General features: G+C 39.1%; 1 protein-coding gene across 2 annotated transcripts in view; it reads right to left on the minus strand.

Annotated features, from left to right (window-relative positions):
• Plaa (phospholipase A2 activating protein) overlaps positions 1-14,551 on the minus strand; it is a 52,115-nt gene that overhangs the window by 2,961 nt on the left and 34,603 nt on the right. Inside the window, exons 10-13 of one of the 2 annotated variants that reach the window (XM_004658395.3) lie at positions 14,202-14,270; positions 9,433-9,501; positions 5,996-6,097; positions 1,285-1,449 (exon numbers count right to left, since the gene is read on the minus strand). In XM_004658395.3, the coding sequence (XP_004658452.1) occupies positions 1,285-1,449; positions 5,996-6,097; positions 9,433-9,501; positions 14,202-14,270 (405 nt within the window). The remainder of the gene's footprint in view (positions 1-1,284; positions 1,450-5,995; positions 6,098-9,432; positions 9,502-14,201; positions 14,271-14,551) is intronic. The other variant, XM_045141876.1, reaches the window with a different exon arrangement.

Below are 14,551 nucleotides of genomic sequence, written 5' to 3' on the forward strand. Positions count from 1 at the left end.
CACACACACAAAGGGAAAAAAGTAAAGCATTTATGATTTTGGATTTTCCAATTAAGAATTTTTGCTGGGTCAGACATGGTGGCGCATGCATTTAATCCCAGCACTTAAGTGGCAGAGGTAGGAGGAGCGCCATGAGTTTGAGGCTGGCCTGAGACTTCATAGTGAATTCCAGGTCAGCCTGGGCTAGAGCAAGACCCTACCTTGAAAAACAAACAAACAAACAAACAAACAAACAAACAAAAATACCCTTTAACTTTGAGCTGGAGAAATGGCTTAGTGGTTAAGGCACTTGCCTGGGAAGCCTAAGGGCCCATGTTCAATTCTTCAGAACCTACATAAAGCCAGATGTCCAAGGTGGCACATGCATCCGGAGTTCTTTTGCAGTGGTAGAGGCCCTAGTGTGCCCATTCATTCTCTTTCTTGATAAATCCAAATATATATATATATACATTTTAAAATGAGGGCTGGAGAGATGGCTTAGCAGTCAAGGCTCTTCTCTGGAAAGCCTAAAGATCCAGGTTTGATTCCCGAACACCCACATAAACCAGATTCACAAGAGGGAAGATGCATCTGCAGTTCATTTGCAATGGCTAGAGGCCCTGGAATGCCCATTCTCTTTCATTCTATCTGCCTCTTTCTCTCACAAATAAAATAAATGAATAAATATATTTTTTAAAAAGAAATGTTTAGCAAGGTGTGGTGGTGCACGCACTTATCCCAGCACTTGGGAGGCAGTGGTAGGAGGATAACTGTGAGTTCAAGGCCACTATGAGGCTACATAGTGAATTCCAGGTCAACCTGGGCTATAGTGGGACCCTACCTTGAAAAAAAAAAAAAAAAAAAAGTTTGCCAGACACAGTGGTACATGCCTTTAATACCAGCACTCAAGAGGCACAGGTAGAAGAATCACTGTGAGTTCAAGGCCAACCTAAGACTACTTAACGAATTCCAGGTCACCCAGGCTACAACGAGACCTCACCTGATTCTAAAAACAAAACAAAAAAAATCTAGTAAAATCAGCAGAAATATTTCAAACTCTGAAAACCTCCAAATTCTAAAATACTTCTAATTGCAAGTATTTGAAATAAAGGATATTCAACATATACCTTCATTCTCTCATTATGGCATGGGACGTAAACAAGATTATGAAATGCAATGATACAGTGAACCGTTGTAAAGTATTTCATAATTTGAATTACAACCACCTAGGTTAACCTCAATCTAGAAACAAATAAAATTGATAGGAATGACAGTTGCTGTAGATTTTGAAGAGTGCTTATTTACCTTCAGGCCAGTTGACAGCATTCCACAAAATCTGAAGTTGCTGAGCTGTGGGTTTTTCTGAAGAATTATTACAAATCAGAGATAGTATCTTTTCTAGAAGTACTAAGTCATCTTCAGTTAACTTCTTCTCTTCAGGTGCAGTTCCATTAAGCTCCTTCAGTTTTCCTAGAACCCAAAAACAATCTTTGAAAATTCTCTAACTGAAATAAGCCAGATACAAGTAAAAGACAATGTTCACTAAGAATGCTCTGCAGTGTACTAATCAAAGACAATCAAAGTTAAGTTTATGAGTACTTTGTAGCTGAGCACTTATATGTTAAAACAGTTTGCTGTGATGATTTTTATTTTACCTGTTATTTTCTAAGACACAACTTCTGTTTTGTAACCATTCCGAATGGCTTTCAAAGAAATAACATCCCAGTATAAATCATCTCCTATTTCCCCCAAATTCTAAACTTTTTAGTCAGCTTTTGTCAACTCCTAGAATTGTTAATGAAATAGTTGAAATGACAACTGAAAATATTTAGTGGGACTGTTCCACAGAAACATTTGGCACCGCATTATTTAAAAATTATACATAAGGGCTAGAGAGATGCCTTAGCAGTTAAGGCGCTTGCCTGCAAAGTTTAAGGACCCATGTTCAACTCTTCAGGTCCCACAGAAGCCAGATACACAATGACACAAGCATACAAAATCGCACATGTGCACAATATGGGAATTCAACTGCAGTGGCTAAGGCCCTGGTGTACCAATTCTCTCTCATACACTCTCTTTATTCAAAAGAAGAAAAAAAATTCTACATGATGGCTGGAGAGATGGCTTAGTGGTTAAGGTGCTTGTCTCCGAAGCCTAAGAACACAGGTGCAATTCCCTAGACCCACATAAAGCCAGACGCACAAGGTGGCACATGCATCTGGAGTTTGTTTGTAGTGGTAGAGGCCCTGACGTGCCCATATTCTCTCTCTCTCTGCCTCTTTCTTTTTGTTTTCTCTTTCCAATAAACATATTAATTAAAACAACCTAAAAAATTTGACATAATAGAAACATTGTTTTTTATTCCCATGTTGCTAATTTCCTTCAAATTTTTTCTATTTATCTTTAATACCCGTTTCCTCGTCATCACCAGTACTACTTTGTGTCACCTAACACTATTTCTTCAACAATATATATCTTAGCTGAGCATAGTGACACGTCTGTAACTCCAGCATTCAAAGTCAAGAGTTCAAGGCCAGCCTGGGTTACATGAGACCATTATCTTAAAAAAACAAAAACAAAAAAGCCGGCAGGGGTGGCACACACCTTTAATCCCAGCACTCAGGAGGCAGAGTTCTGTAGAAGAAGGATCGCTGCAAGTCTGAGGCCATCCAGCGGCTGCACAGTAAATACCAGGTGAGCCTGGGCTATGAAAACGCCAAAAAAAAAAAAAAAAAAAAGGCCGGGTATGATGGCACATGCCTTTAATCCCAGCACTTTGGGAGGCAGAAGTAGGAGGATCACCGTGAGTTTGTGGCCACCCTGACACTACATAGTGAATTCCAGGTCAACCTGGACTAGAATGAAACCCTACCTCAAAAAAACAAAAATAAATAAATAAAAAATAAACCTTTACTTCAAGAAAAATTTTTGAAACTCCCTGCATGAAGATTAAAGAATAATTCATACCTATACTTTAAAAAAATATTTTATTTGAGAAAGAGATACAGAAAAAGAGAGAGAGAGAATGGACATGCCAGGGCCTCTAGCCATTGCTAACCAACTCTGGACAAATGCACCACCTTATTCACCTGGCTTATATGGGTACTGGGGAATTGAATCTGGGTCCTTAGGATCTACAGGCAAATGCCTTAACCACTAAGCCATCTCTCCAGTCCAAGATCTAGACTTAAAAAATACTTTATTCATTTATTTGAGAGAGAAAGACAGACAGACAAAGAAAGACAGAGAAAATGGGTGTGCCAGAACCTCCAGCTGCTGCAAACAAACTCCAGACACATGCACCACTTTGTGCATCTGGCTCACATGGCTCCTAGGGAATCGAGCCTTGGTCCTTTGACTTTGCAAGCAAGCACCTCAACTGCTAAGCCATCCCTCCAGGCCTCTATACTTTTTGTTGTTTTTATAGATAGGATCTCACTCTACCCCAGGCTGACTTGGAACTTACTCTGTATACCCAGGCTGGCCTGGAACTCACAGTAATCCTAAACCAACTTCTGCAGTACCAGGATTAAAGGCATGTGCCACCACACCTGCCTTAAATTGATACAATTTTAACCACCATAAATGGAAACTTGGACAAGTTACACTAATTTTTGCATTAAAAATTTTAACGTGCCAGGCGTTGTGGTGTATACCTTTAATTCTAGCACTTGGTAGGCAGAGGTAGGAGGATCATCTTGAGTTCAAGGCTACCCTGGGAAGAATCCATAGTGCATTCCAGGTCAGCCTGGGCTACAGTGAAACCTTACCTTGAAAAACCCAAAATGAAAAACAAAATTAAATTTAATATTATCAAACTATTGAAAATGAGGTTTTTCAAAAGTTTTAAGTATTTAATTTATTTATTTGAGATAAAGATAGAGAGAGGCAGAGGCAGATAAAGAGAATGGGCATGCCAGGGCCTCCTAGCCACTGCAAACGAACTCCAGACTCATGCACTACCTTGTGCATCTGGTCTTATGGGGGTATTGGGAAATCAAACCTGGGCCCTTTGGCTTTGCTGGCAAGTGCCTTAACTGCTAAGCTATCTCTCCAACCTGAAATGAGGTTTTTAAAAGGAATGTTAAGTGCAAGAAATCTCTTGGGGGGAGGGGCAGAAATCTCTTAGATATGTATAAGAGCTTAAATATGCCTACAAGTATGCATAAATTACCTATGAATGATATCTCAACTAATTCTCACCATGAACTTTGTGGCAGAAGTATAGAAAGTAGTTCTCTTAGCCGTACCCTGAAAACCCCTTTCACTTCATTTCAAGAAAAACAAACAATAACAACAACAAACAGAAAAATCAATCAAAGTCATCAGTTTTTGTCTCCTCATCCTTCTTTTATTTTTATTATTTATTTTATTTTATTTATTTATTTGAGAGCAACAGACATAGAAAGAGGCAGAGATAGAGACAGAATGGGCACACCAGGGCCTTCAGCCACTGCAAATGAACTCCAGATGCATGCAACACCTTGTGTATCAGGCTTAGGTGGGCACTGGGGAGTTGAGCCTCGATCCGGGATCCTTAGGCTTCATAAGCAAGTGCTTAACCACTAACCCACCTACTCAGCCCTCCTCATTCTTCTTTTTCTCCTTCTCTCGTTTTTTTTCAGATAGAAGCTCAATATGTAGCCCAGGCTAGCCTCAAACTTATATTCCTGCTTTAGCCCCTAAGTATCATATAACAGATGTACACCATACCTAGCTAATTTTAAAAAGAAATACTGGGCTGCAGAGATGGCTTAACAGTTAAGTTGCTTGCCAGCAAAGTCAAAGTTTTGATTCCCCAGTACCCATGTAAAGCCAGATGCACAAGGTCAAACACCTGGAGTTCGTTTGCAGTGGCTAGAAGCCCTGATGCACCCACTCTCTCTATCTGCCTGTTTTTCTTCAAATAAATATTCTAAAAATCTTTTTAAAAAGCTGTCATGAAATACTTAAATGAGCAATTTTTATTAATCATCTTAAAATCCTAAAGATTTCCACGAACAAGGTTCAGGGTGCACAATGCATCAAGAGGTAGTTAACTGTTGATTCTATGAAGAACAAACAATACTACTCAATATTCTGCTCCAAGGAAAGAAAGCCCCTCCCATTCAGTGGCACACCATCTGCCCAGGAGATGAGCAACAGAGGCTGGCACTAGTGAATAGGCAGCTTAAATTGGCCTTCAATGATCCCTATAGAACCTTAAATTTGTAAAGATAATATCTTTAAAGTGGGGTGTGGTGATGTGTGCCAGCACTGAGAATGCTAAAATTGATCACAAGCTCAGATCTTTCAACAACAACAAAAAGATCTTGGGCTGGAGAGATGGCTTAGTGGTTAAGGTGCCGCTTGCCTACAAAGCCAAAGGACCCAGGTTTGATTCCCCAGAGCCCACATGAACCAGATGCACAAGGTGGTACATGTGTCTGGAGTTCATTTGCAGTGACTAGAGGCCCTGGCGCTTTCATTCTCTTTCTTTCCCTCTTTCTTTCTCAAATAAATAAATAAAATAAAGATTTAAAAAAAATTTCTCAAATGCTTTACTCACTCATTTTCATTCCCCTCTGCCCTGCTGATTAAGAGGTTGATACTAGGACATTTTGCCTCAATAGTTTTTTCTATTAAAGTCATGGTAAAACATTTATCCTAGATTTGTAAATGTCTTTTAAGAAATTATTTATTTGTGTGTGTTTGTATATGGATGTACTAGGATCTCTTGCTTCTTCAAATGACTGCCAAATACTTGTGCTACTTTTTGTATCCAGGGTTACATGGGTACTAGGGAATCCAATAGGGGCCGCAAGGCTTTGTCAGCATAGCTCTTACACATGTTTCTTACAAAGTATTAAGGGTGCATTAATCAGGTTATCTACTATAGTCAACTTAGCTCAATAATGCTACAATTCAAGTTCTATTCATCCAAGTACCCAATTCCTGATAGGTCACAAAGAGACACAACGTTGCAAGCATCTCAAACAATCTGAGTGTGCAAGAAAATTAATTAATATAGACTTACCTAATATTTGTGTAGGATTTGCTTGGTCAAAAGTCAGAGCCTCTTTTTTAGGGAAATAAATATTCACTGCTTTAGATGCAGCTGATTGGTAAGCACTACTTCCTATATACAGAAAAGATGATGAAAATCATAAAGCATGATCAAAATTGAGATTTTTCTAATGTTTTCAGTTATTGAAAGATATGACTTCTTGGTGAATACAATAAAACCAAAAATAGCTACAAGAAAACCATTCATAAACTTTTGTTTACTATTTATATCAATTGATATACTAATGCCTGCATTTAGAAATCAAAATAAAAGTTTATAGAAGGGTCGTCCCTCTCATTGTCTCTATTTTTATTTAATTTTTTTAGGCAAGGTGTCACTCTGTCCCAGACTGCAAGGCTGACCTTGGACTAACTCTGTATCTCAGTCTGGCCTCAAAATCAAAGCAGTCCTAATACCTCAGCCTCCCAACTGCTGGAATTACAGGCATGAACTACCATACCTGACTATAATCTCTACTTTTGTCTTTAATATTCAGCATAATTTCTTTTTTTTGAGGTATGGTCTTGCCCAGGCTGATGTGAATTAGTCTCAGGCTGGCCTCGAATTCATAGTGATCCTCCTACCTAGGCTCCCTGAATGCTGGGATTAAAACCATGTATCACCACATCTGGCACCAAAAACTATTTTCAAAAGGTCAAAGAAGAGAAAACCATTATGAAATTTTATTCTTGTCTTCACTAACATACCGATCTTTCCATTTTCATGTCTCTCACTAATTATTCCACTTTGGGACTACATAGTGAATTCCAGGTCAGCTGGAGATAAGAGTAAGAGACCCTACCTCAAAAAACCAAAATAAATAAATTTAAAAAGACTAATTATCCCCAGGCATGGTGGTGGTACATGCCTTTAATCCCAGCACTTAGGAGGTAGAGGCAGGAGGATCACTGTGAGTTCAAGGCCAGCCTGAGAATACATAGTGGATTCCAGGTCAGCCTTGGCTAAAGTGATATCTTACCTCAAAAAAACAAACCAAAAAAAAAAAAAAAAGGAAAGAAAGAAAGAAAAAGAAAGACTAATTACCACAGAGGTAGAAACAGACAGGACAAAGATAAAGATAAAACAAGTAGTAACTGTACAAAATTAATTCTAACTTTATAAAATATTTATTTACATGATTAATAATGAGCTATTCAAACACTGCTTACACTCCTAGTTGCCAGTCTATCTGTTCATGGTAAGAAAACAAATTTTAATTGACTGAATTTTAATTTTAATTGACTGAAGGACAGTATGCAATGAGGGCTCATCATAGAGGGGAGTAACCTGGCAAGGGACATATGTAGGTGTTTAGAAAAATTTTACTGAGTTCACTTAACTTTATTAAAAACTAAAAAAGCAAAACAGGGACCTGTACAAACAACCAAATAACTTAAGGTCTAAGCAAAGGGTACATATATCCTAAAACAGAAAACTGTGCTCGAAGTTCCTAAATTAGAAAACAGTGGGCTGGAGAGATGGCTTAGCGGTTAAGCGCTTGCCTGTGAAGCCTAAGGACCCTGGTTCGAGGCTCGATTCCCCAGAACCCACGTTAGCCAGATGCACAAGGGGGCACACGTGTCTGGAGTTCGTTTGCAGTGGCTGGAGGCCCTGGCGTGCCCATTCTCTCTCTCTCTCTCTCTCTCTCTCTCTCTCTCTCTCTATTTGCCTCTCTCTCTGTGTCTGTTGCTCTCAAATAAATAAAAAAATTAAAAAAAAAAAACAAAACAGTATAGTAAGTACAAAGAGGCACAAACCAGCAAGGGTAGATAAAGCAAAGCAGGTAGGAATGCAAAGCAAGAAGCTGCATTCCATGGAAGCCATGCTAAGGGATGCATCACCACAGTAAACAATACAAAGGTCACTGGCTGCAATAATGACCCAGGAAAGACCAATTTGGAGATTGCTATTTCACTAGTCTAGGATGGAAAACTATAACTTTAACTAAGATATATAAAAGTATAGAACAGACACCAAAGTATTAAGACCAACTTTTAGGAAAATGGTAAAAAACACTATTAACATTAGTCTATTTATTGTTAGCATAGTTAATAATTACTAAACATTTATTCTATAGAAATCTTTACATAAGCCAGGCATGGTGGCACATGCCTTTAATCCCAGCACTCGGGAGACAGAGGTAGGAGGATCGCCATGAGTTCAAAGCCGCCCTGAAACTACATAGTGAATTCCAGGTCAGCCTGGGCTAGAGTGAGACCCTACCTCAAAAAAAAAAAAAAAAAAAAAAAAATTCTTTACACATATTTTCTAATTTTAGGCTACTAACAACTCCAGGAAGTAGCTATGTGAACTTTGTAAATGAAATAGAGGCACAGACACAACAAATAGTTTGTTCAATGTCAAACAGAGGAGTAGAAATAAGACATTTCAAATCTACACATTCTTACTCTCTAGTCTATATGAACTTAGCTACTATTGTCAGCCTATAAAAACACACACTAAGCCAGTTTATAAGTAAGTAAAGTCTGTGTTTATGGGCATTTATTTTATGAGGCTTAGAAAAGTATGTTATTCCTGTATATTACAAGCTGGACATTGTGGCTCATGCCATTAATCCCAGCAGGCTGAGGTAGAAGAATTTCTGGGAGTTTAAGGACACCTGATCTAGAGTGAGACTCTGCTTCAATAAGTGAATGAATGAACAAATAAATATAAATAAAATTCACTACATATCATAAACAACGTAAGAAAAATTAAGTAGGGAAAAACACATTCCAAGAGCTCTGTCAAATTGGAAAGAAATGAACCATAAACTTTGCTTTGTATTTTTACTGGCAACAAATAGAGTAGAAAACATGACTGCATATGTTCACTGACAGGTAAACTACATCAGATTCTAGGCTAAATACTAAATACTAAGTGTTTAAAAGAATCCAAGCCTAAATCATAAAAATAAAAACAAATACTGTTGAGCCTTCTTAAAGTGAATGGTGGCTAATCCAGGGAATAACCTTCAATAGAGTAAGAATGTAGGAGAATGGATGGGATATGGATTTGGTAAGGGTGGTGAGGAATCAGAATTAAAAGTTTTCAATCTGATATTACAGTAGAACCACACGGAAGATTATAAAACTACCCTTGCCACGACCCCCAACTTAAAGCAGTACAAGCCCAGTAAAAACATCATGGGATGAGGCTTGACCTTCCTTTGTTGAAGCTCCCCAGATGATTCTGATGTGTAGTAACAAGACAATTTTGAGAAAATTCTAAAACTCAAACTGAGAAAACACTTTACTATCAAAAACCTCAACTAAGAAAATGACAGAAATGTCCTTACCCTTCATTAATAGTTTCCTTTAAATGTTTCTGTTCTTTTGCAATGCTAGGGGCTCAACCTACACTGAAGAATTTTAATGCATTTTAACATCTAAAAGAAAAGCATCTACCTGTAAATGGATCAACACCAGCCATGGTAGTACCCACGCTTGCAGAACCTGGCACATAACGACCAGCACCTACAATGCAACAATACTCCTAGTAAGCAAAGGTGACTACAAATTATAGTTTTATAAAGTTTACATTACTCCCTTCTGTATCATTTATATTCATTATTAGTCCACAAAAATGTTATACACAAAATTCACATATAATATTTTGTTGCCTAAGTGTCCAATAAATGTTAGCTAAAAATAATTTTCAAGTGAAAAAATAATAATCACTAGATGCTTTCTTAGAGAAGTTGAAAGAATTACAAAATATGAACAGGCTGAAGAGAATAAAAAGGTTTCTAGAATGAAATGTAAACCACAGAATACTAAGTCAAAGAACAGGACTAGTTGCTGGCACTTAAGACAGTCAGAAGACTTGGGTGAGAGTAGCCTTGCTCTGACAACAGCCTCATCACATTTGAAACTATACTTGTGACTGTCTTATTCAATATGAAGAACAGGAAAAGCAAGCACAGAAAAGAATCAGCAGGATTTGGAGATGTTCAGAGCCTTTGATGACACAAGGAAGATAATGAACAACAGTTCTGAGTCTATACACATTCTAGATGGTACAACCAGGACCAGCAGACACAGAAAATTCAAACTAAAAACTAAAACACAGGCCAAACATGGTGGTGCACGCCTTTAATCCCAGCACTTGGGAGGCAGAGGTAGGAGGCCTGCCATGAATTCAAGGACAGCCAGGTTAGCCTGGGCTAGAGCAAGACTCTACCTTGAGGAAAAAACAAAAACAAAACATTAATTAAAAAACAAATACCACAATTTAACTATGTGTGAATCAGCACCTCAAGCATCAGTTAAAGTATTAAATACCATCATTATTTACAATACTTCATAAAATAGCTGAACAACTTGCCCAAGGCATTAAGCTATTAAGAAGCAGACTAGCCGGGCGTGGTGGTGCACGCCTTTAATCCCAGCACTCGGGAAGCAGAGGTAGGAGGATTGCCATTAGTTCAAGGCCACCCTGAGATGACAGAGTTAATTCCAGGTCAGCCTGGACCAGAGTCAGACCCTACCTCGAAAAACAAAAGAAAAAAAAAAAAAAAAAAGAAGCAGACTACATTCCTACACTTTTGTGAATGGGTTCTTTGACCACTAAAAGTACTCACTTATTTAATATGCAAATTTCATGAGTCCATCCACAGCTCAGCCCTACTCTAAACTGACTCCATGCAAAAAATAAAAAGTGGGGTTAGAGAGATGGCTTAGTGGTTAAGGCATATGCCTGCAAAGCCTAAGGACCCAGGTTGGACTCTCCAGGTCCCACATAAGCCAGATGCACATGGTGGCACATGCATCTAGAATTCATTTGCAAAGGATGGAGGCCCTGGTAAACCCATTCTCTCTCTCTCTCTCTCTCTCACTCACTCTCTCTGTCTCAAATAAATAAATAAAATAGATAAATTAAATGCTTTTTTTAAAAAAAAAAAGTAACCTAATCAGAAACCTTAGGGGAAGGATTATGGCGTAAGCATTTTTTAAAAAGTACTTTATTTATTTATTTGGGAGAAAGAAAGAGGCAGAGAGAAAGAGAGTATGGGCACACAAGGGCCTCCAGCCACTGCAAAGGAACTCCAGATGCATGCACCCCATTGTGCATAAGCATTTTTTTGAGCTAGGGTCTTGCTCTAGTCCAGGCTGACCTGGAATTCACTACAGTCTCAGGTTTGCTTGGAACTCACAATGATTCTCCTACCTCAGCCTCCCGAGTGCTGGGATTAAAGGCATGAGCTACCATGCCCAGCTGGCCTAAACATTTTTAACTTCTCTACTAACCTAAGTGAGTCAAAATTTCTAGGAGTACAATTCTGACTGTTTTAAACAAGCTTCCCTGATAATTCTAATTTATACTAGAAAAATTAAGCATAGCACAAACTAATAAGGAAAGAAGTAAAGAATTAAGATAGACATTAAACTGTAAGCCTAATGAGGAAATTTTTTGGTCTTAGCACCATTGATAAAGTCTGATAAAACAAAATAACAGCTAATACACATTGACAATTTAAGTATACCCCAGACATTTGCAAAGCACTCTGTAAGTATTGCACCAAATAATTTTCACATCTTAATATGATAAATGCTGTTACATTTTTGTTATTTTTGTTTCTTCAGACAAGACTGTCAACTATGCTGGTAGGACTGGCCTTAACTCATGATCCTCCTACCTCAGCATCCTGAGTGCTGCCATGCATCACTTTGTTAGTTTTCAATACAAGTGTAGTTCACCAATCCTAATGATACGATAATTCCCTTCGACACTTGGTAGGCTGTTTTGCGTATCTACATGCTGAATGCATCTTCTGAGTTACTGGCACTGTTCACCAGTGAGACATGCCCCAGGAATTCTATTGATTTGTTGGCAGTGGTGTAAAATAGGTATGCTCTTTCTGAGATGCTGACACCCTGTAGGACTAAGTTTCAGGGCATCACTATTCTGAAACTGCTAGTAAAGACAAAGTCATCATTTTATACTCTTCAGATCTTTATTAGCATCATTTGAAATCACACGCCATCAAAGATTTCCTCTATAGTCACTATCCTGTGAAAGCATTTACTTGACAGTTGGTAAATTTAGTATACTGGCTGTCAATGCACAGGGAGCAACAACTTGCATCTGGGTGGCTATAAAGGTTATGAATCTCTTCTAATAATAACCCCCCCCAAAAAATACTGAGACATTCTGAAAAGAGAGCCCTCTTCAGCTGCATGAAGGTCGTCCACCTCTAGTAAATTTTTCCCAGTAGGATTGGCATTAAGTCTTGCATATTTCAGAATGTAAATTCACTCCAAAGAGATACAATGACCCTTCAGGGACTTCAAAAAGGTCATTAGGGTTGGAGAGATGGCTTAGCAGTTAAGGTGCTTGCCTGCAAAGCCAAACGATCCATGTTCGATTGCCCAGTACCCACGTAAACCAAGGTTGTGCATGTGTCTGGAGTTTGTTTGCAGTAGCTGGAGGCCCTGATGTGCCCATGCTTTCTCTCTATCTGCCTCTTTCTCTCTCTCTCTCTCTCTCAAATAAATAAATATAATTTTTTAATATTTGTATTTATTTATTTCAGAGATAGAGGCGGGGGGGGGGAGGTGATTGGGCACATTAAGGCCTCCGGCCACTGCAAACAAACTCCAGACACAAGCACCACCTTCCATGCTAAGTCAAAATATGCTTAGGCCACTTTGCTCATGACTGCAAGCATCTTGCCAATGATAGCATCCATGTTGTGCCTTGGTTGAAGAGTTCCCCAGTTATCTAATTTCACAGACTTAAAAAATAAAAAGTACTGGAGTGATGGCTTAGCAGTTAAGGCACTTGCCTGGGAAGGCTAAAGACCCAGGTTCGATTTCTCAGTACCCACATAAGCCAGATGCCTAAGGTGGTACATAGAGTTTATTTACAGTGGCTAGAGGCCCTGCCATGAACATTCCCTGTCTATCTGCTCCCCTCTCTCAAATAAATAAATAAAGTACCTCTGGGCACTTGGTAGGTTAAGGTCCTTGCAAGACTGAGATAGGAGGATCCCTGTGAGTTTAAGGTTCCCAACTGCAGGGAGAGTTTCAGGTAAGCCTGGACAAGAGTAAAATTCTGCCTTAAAAAAATAAAATAGAGGGCTAGAGGGATGGCTTAGCAGTTAAGGTGTTTGCCTGCAAAGCCAAAGGATCCAGGTTCATTTCCCCAGGACACACATTAGCCAAATGCACAAGGTGGCGCATGCATCTGGAGTTCATTTGAAGTGGTTGGAGGCCCTGGCGTGCCCATTCTCTCTCTCTCTGCCTCCCTCTTTCACTGTCAAATAAATAAAATAAAATAAAATAATATTAAAAATAAATAACAAAGAGTTGGGCATGGTGGTGCACACCTTTAATCCCAGCACTTGGGAGGCACAGGTAGGAGGATCACTATGAGTTGGAGGCCACCCTAACACTATGTAGTGAATTCCAGATCAGCCTGAGCTAGAGTGAGACCCTACTTTGAAATAAATAAATAAATAAATATAAAAGAAGCTCAACTGGGTTAAGTAGCTAGCTTTACAGTTTTTCATAATATATAAGTGGTAGAGCTAGGTTTTGAAGCAAGGTCTGTTTGACACAAAACGTATATTCCTAAGCACTCTGCTCTCAGAGTTGGAAGAAACAATGAATTCTGATAACATGCTAATTAAAAATCACAAGGAAATCTTCAAATGCACCCCAGGTAAAATCAAAGTATTAGAAATTGAAGCAGTTACCTTTTTGCTGCTGGGACAAAATACTCGGCCAGAGCAGCTTATGGAAGGAAAGAGTTTATTTCTGGCTTATAGTTTCAAAGGGAAGTTTTATCATAGCAGGGAAAGCATGGCATGAGCAGCCAGTCAGCCAAGGCATCACATCTCTAGAGCAGCAGCGATGAAGTAGTCTAAGTGCTGGGCTATATTATGCAAAAGCCCACTCCCAACAACACACCTCCTTCCAGCAAGGCTCCACCTCTCCCAAAGGTCCCACAACTTTCCCAATTTGACATCAGCTGGGAACCAAGTATGCAAAACACATGAGTCTATTGGGGGCTTCATTCAAACCCCCACAGAAGTTAAAAGAAGAGCTATCAATACTGAAATATGGATAAATTATCAGTTACTGGTTAGGATCTTCAAATTGTAAAGGCATGTAATATAAAAATGCTGTCTATTTAATGAAGAAGGACATACTTAATTAAAAGTGTACCCTACCTGTGAAAGGATCTGCTGTTGATGCTGTGCTAGAAGAGGTAGAAGAGCCTGGGACATACCGACCAGCACCTGCCCAGACAAGCCAAAGGAAAAGCTGAAGAACACCCATGCTTTCACTATCAGGAGCACAATGCTTACATTAAAAACTTAAGCTTGGGGGCTGGAGAGATGGCTTAGCAGTTAAGTGCTTGCCTGTGAAGCCTAAGGACCCCAGTTCGAGGTTCGATTCCCCAGGACCCACGTTAGCCAGATGCACAAGGGGGCGCACGCATCTGGAGTTTGTTTGCAGTGGCTGGAAGCCCTGGTACACCCATTCTCTCTCTCTTTCTCTCTCTCTGCCTGTATCTCTC

Source organism: Jaculus jaculus, chromosome 1, assembly GCF_020740685.1.
Source record: "Jaculus jaculus isolate mJacJac1 chromosome 1, mJacJac1.mat.Y.cur, whole genome shotgun sequence".
NCBI classification, from domain to species: Eukaryota; Metazoa; Chordata; class Mammalia; order Rodentia; family Dipodidae; genus Jaculus; species Jaculus jaculus.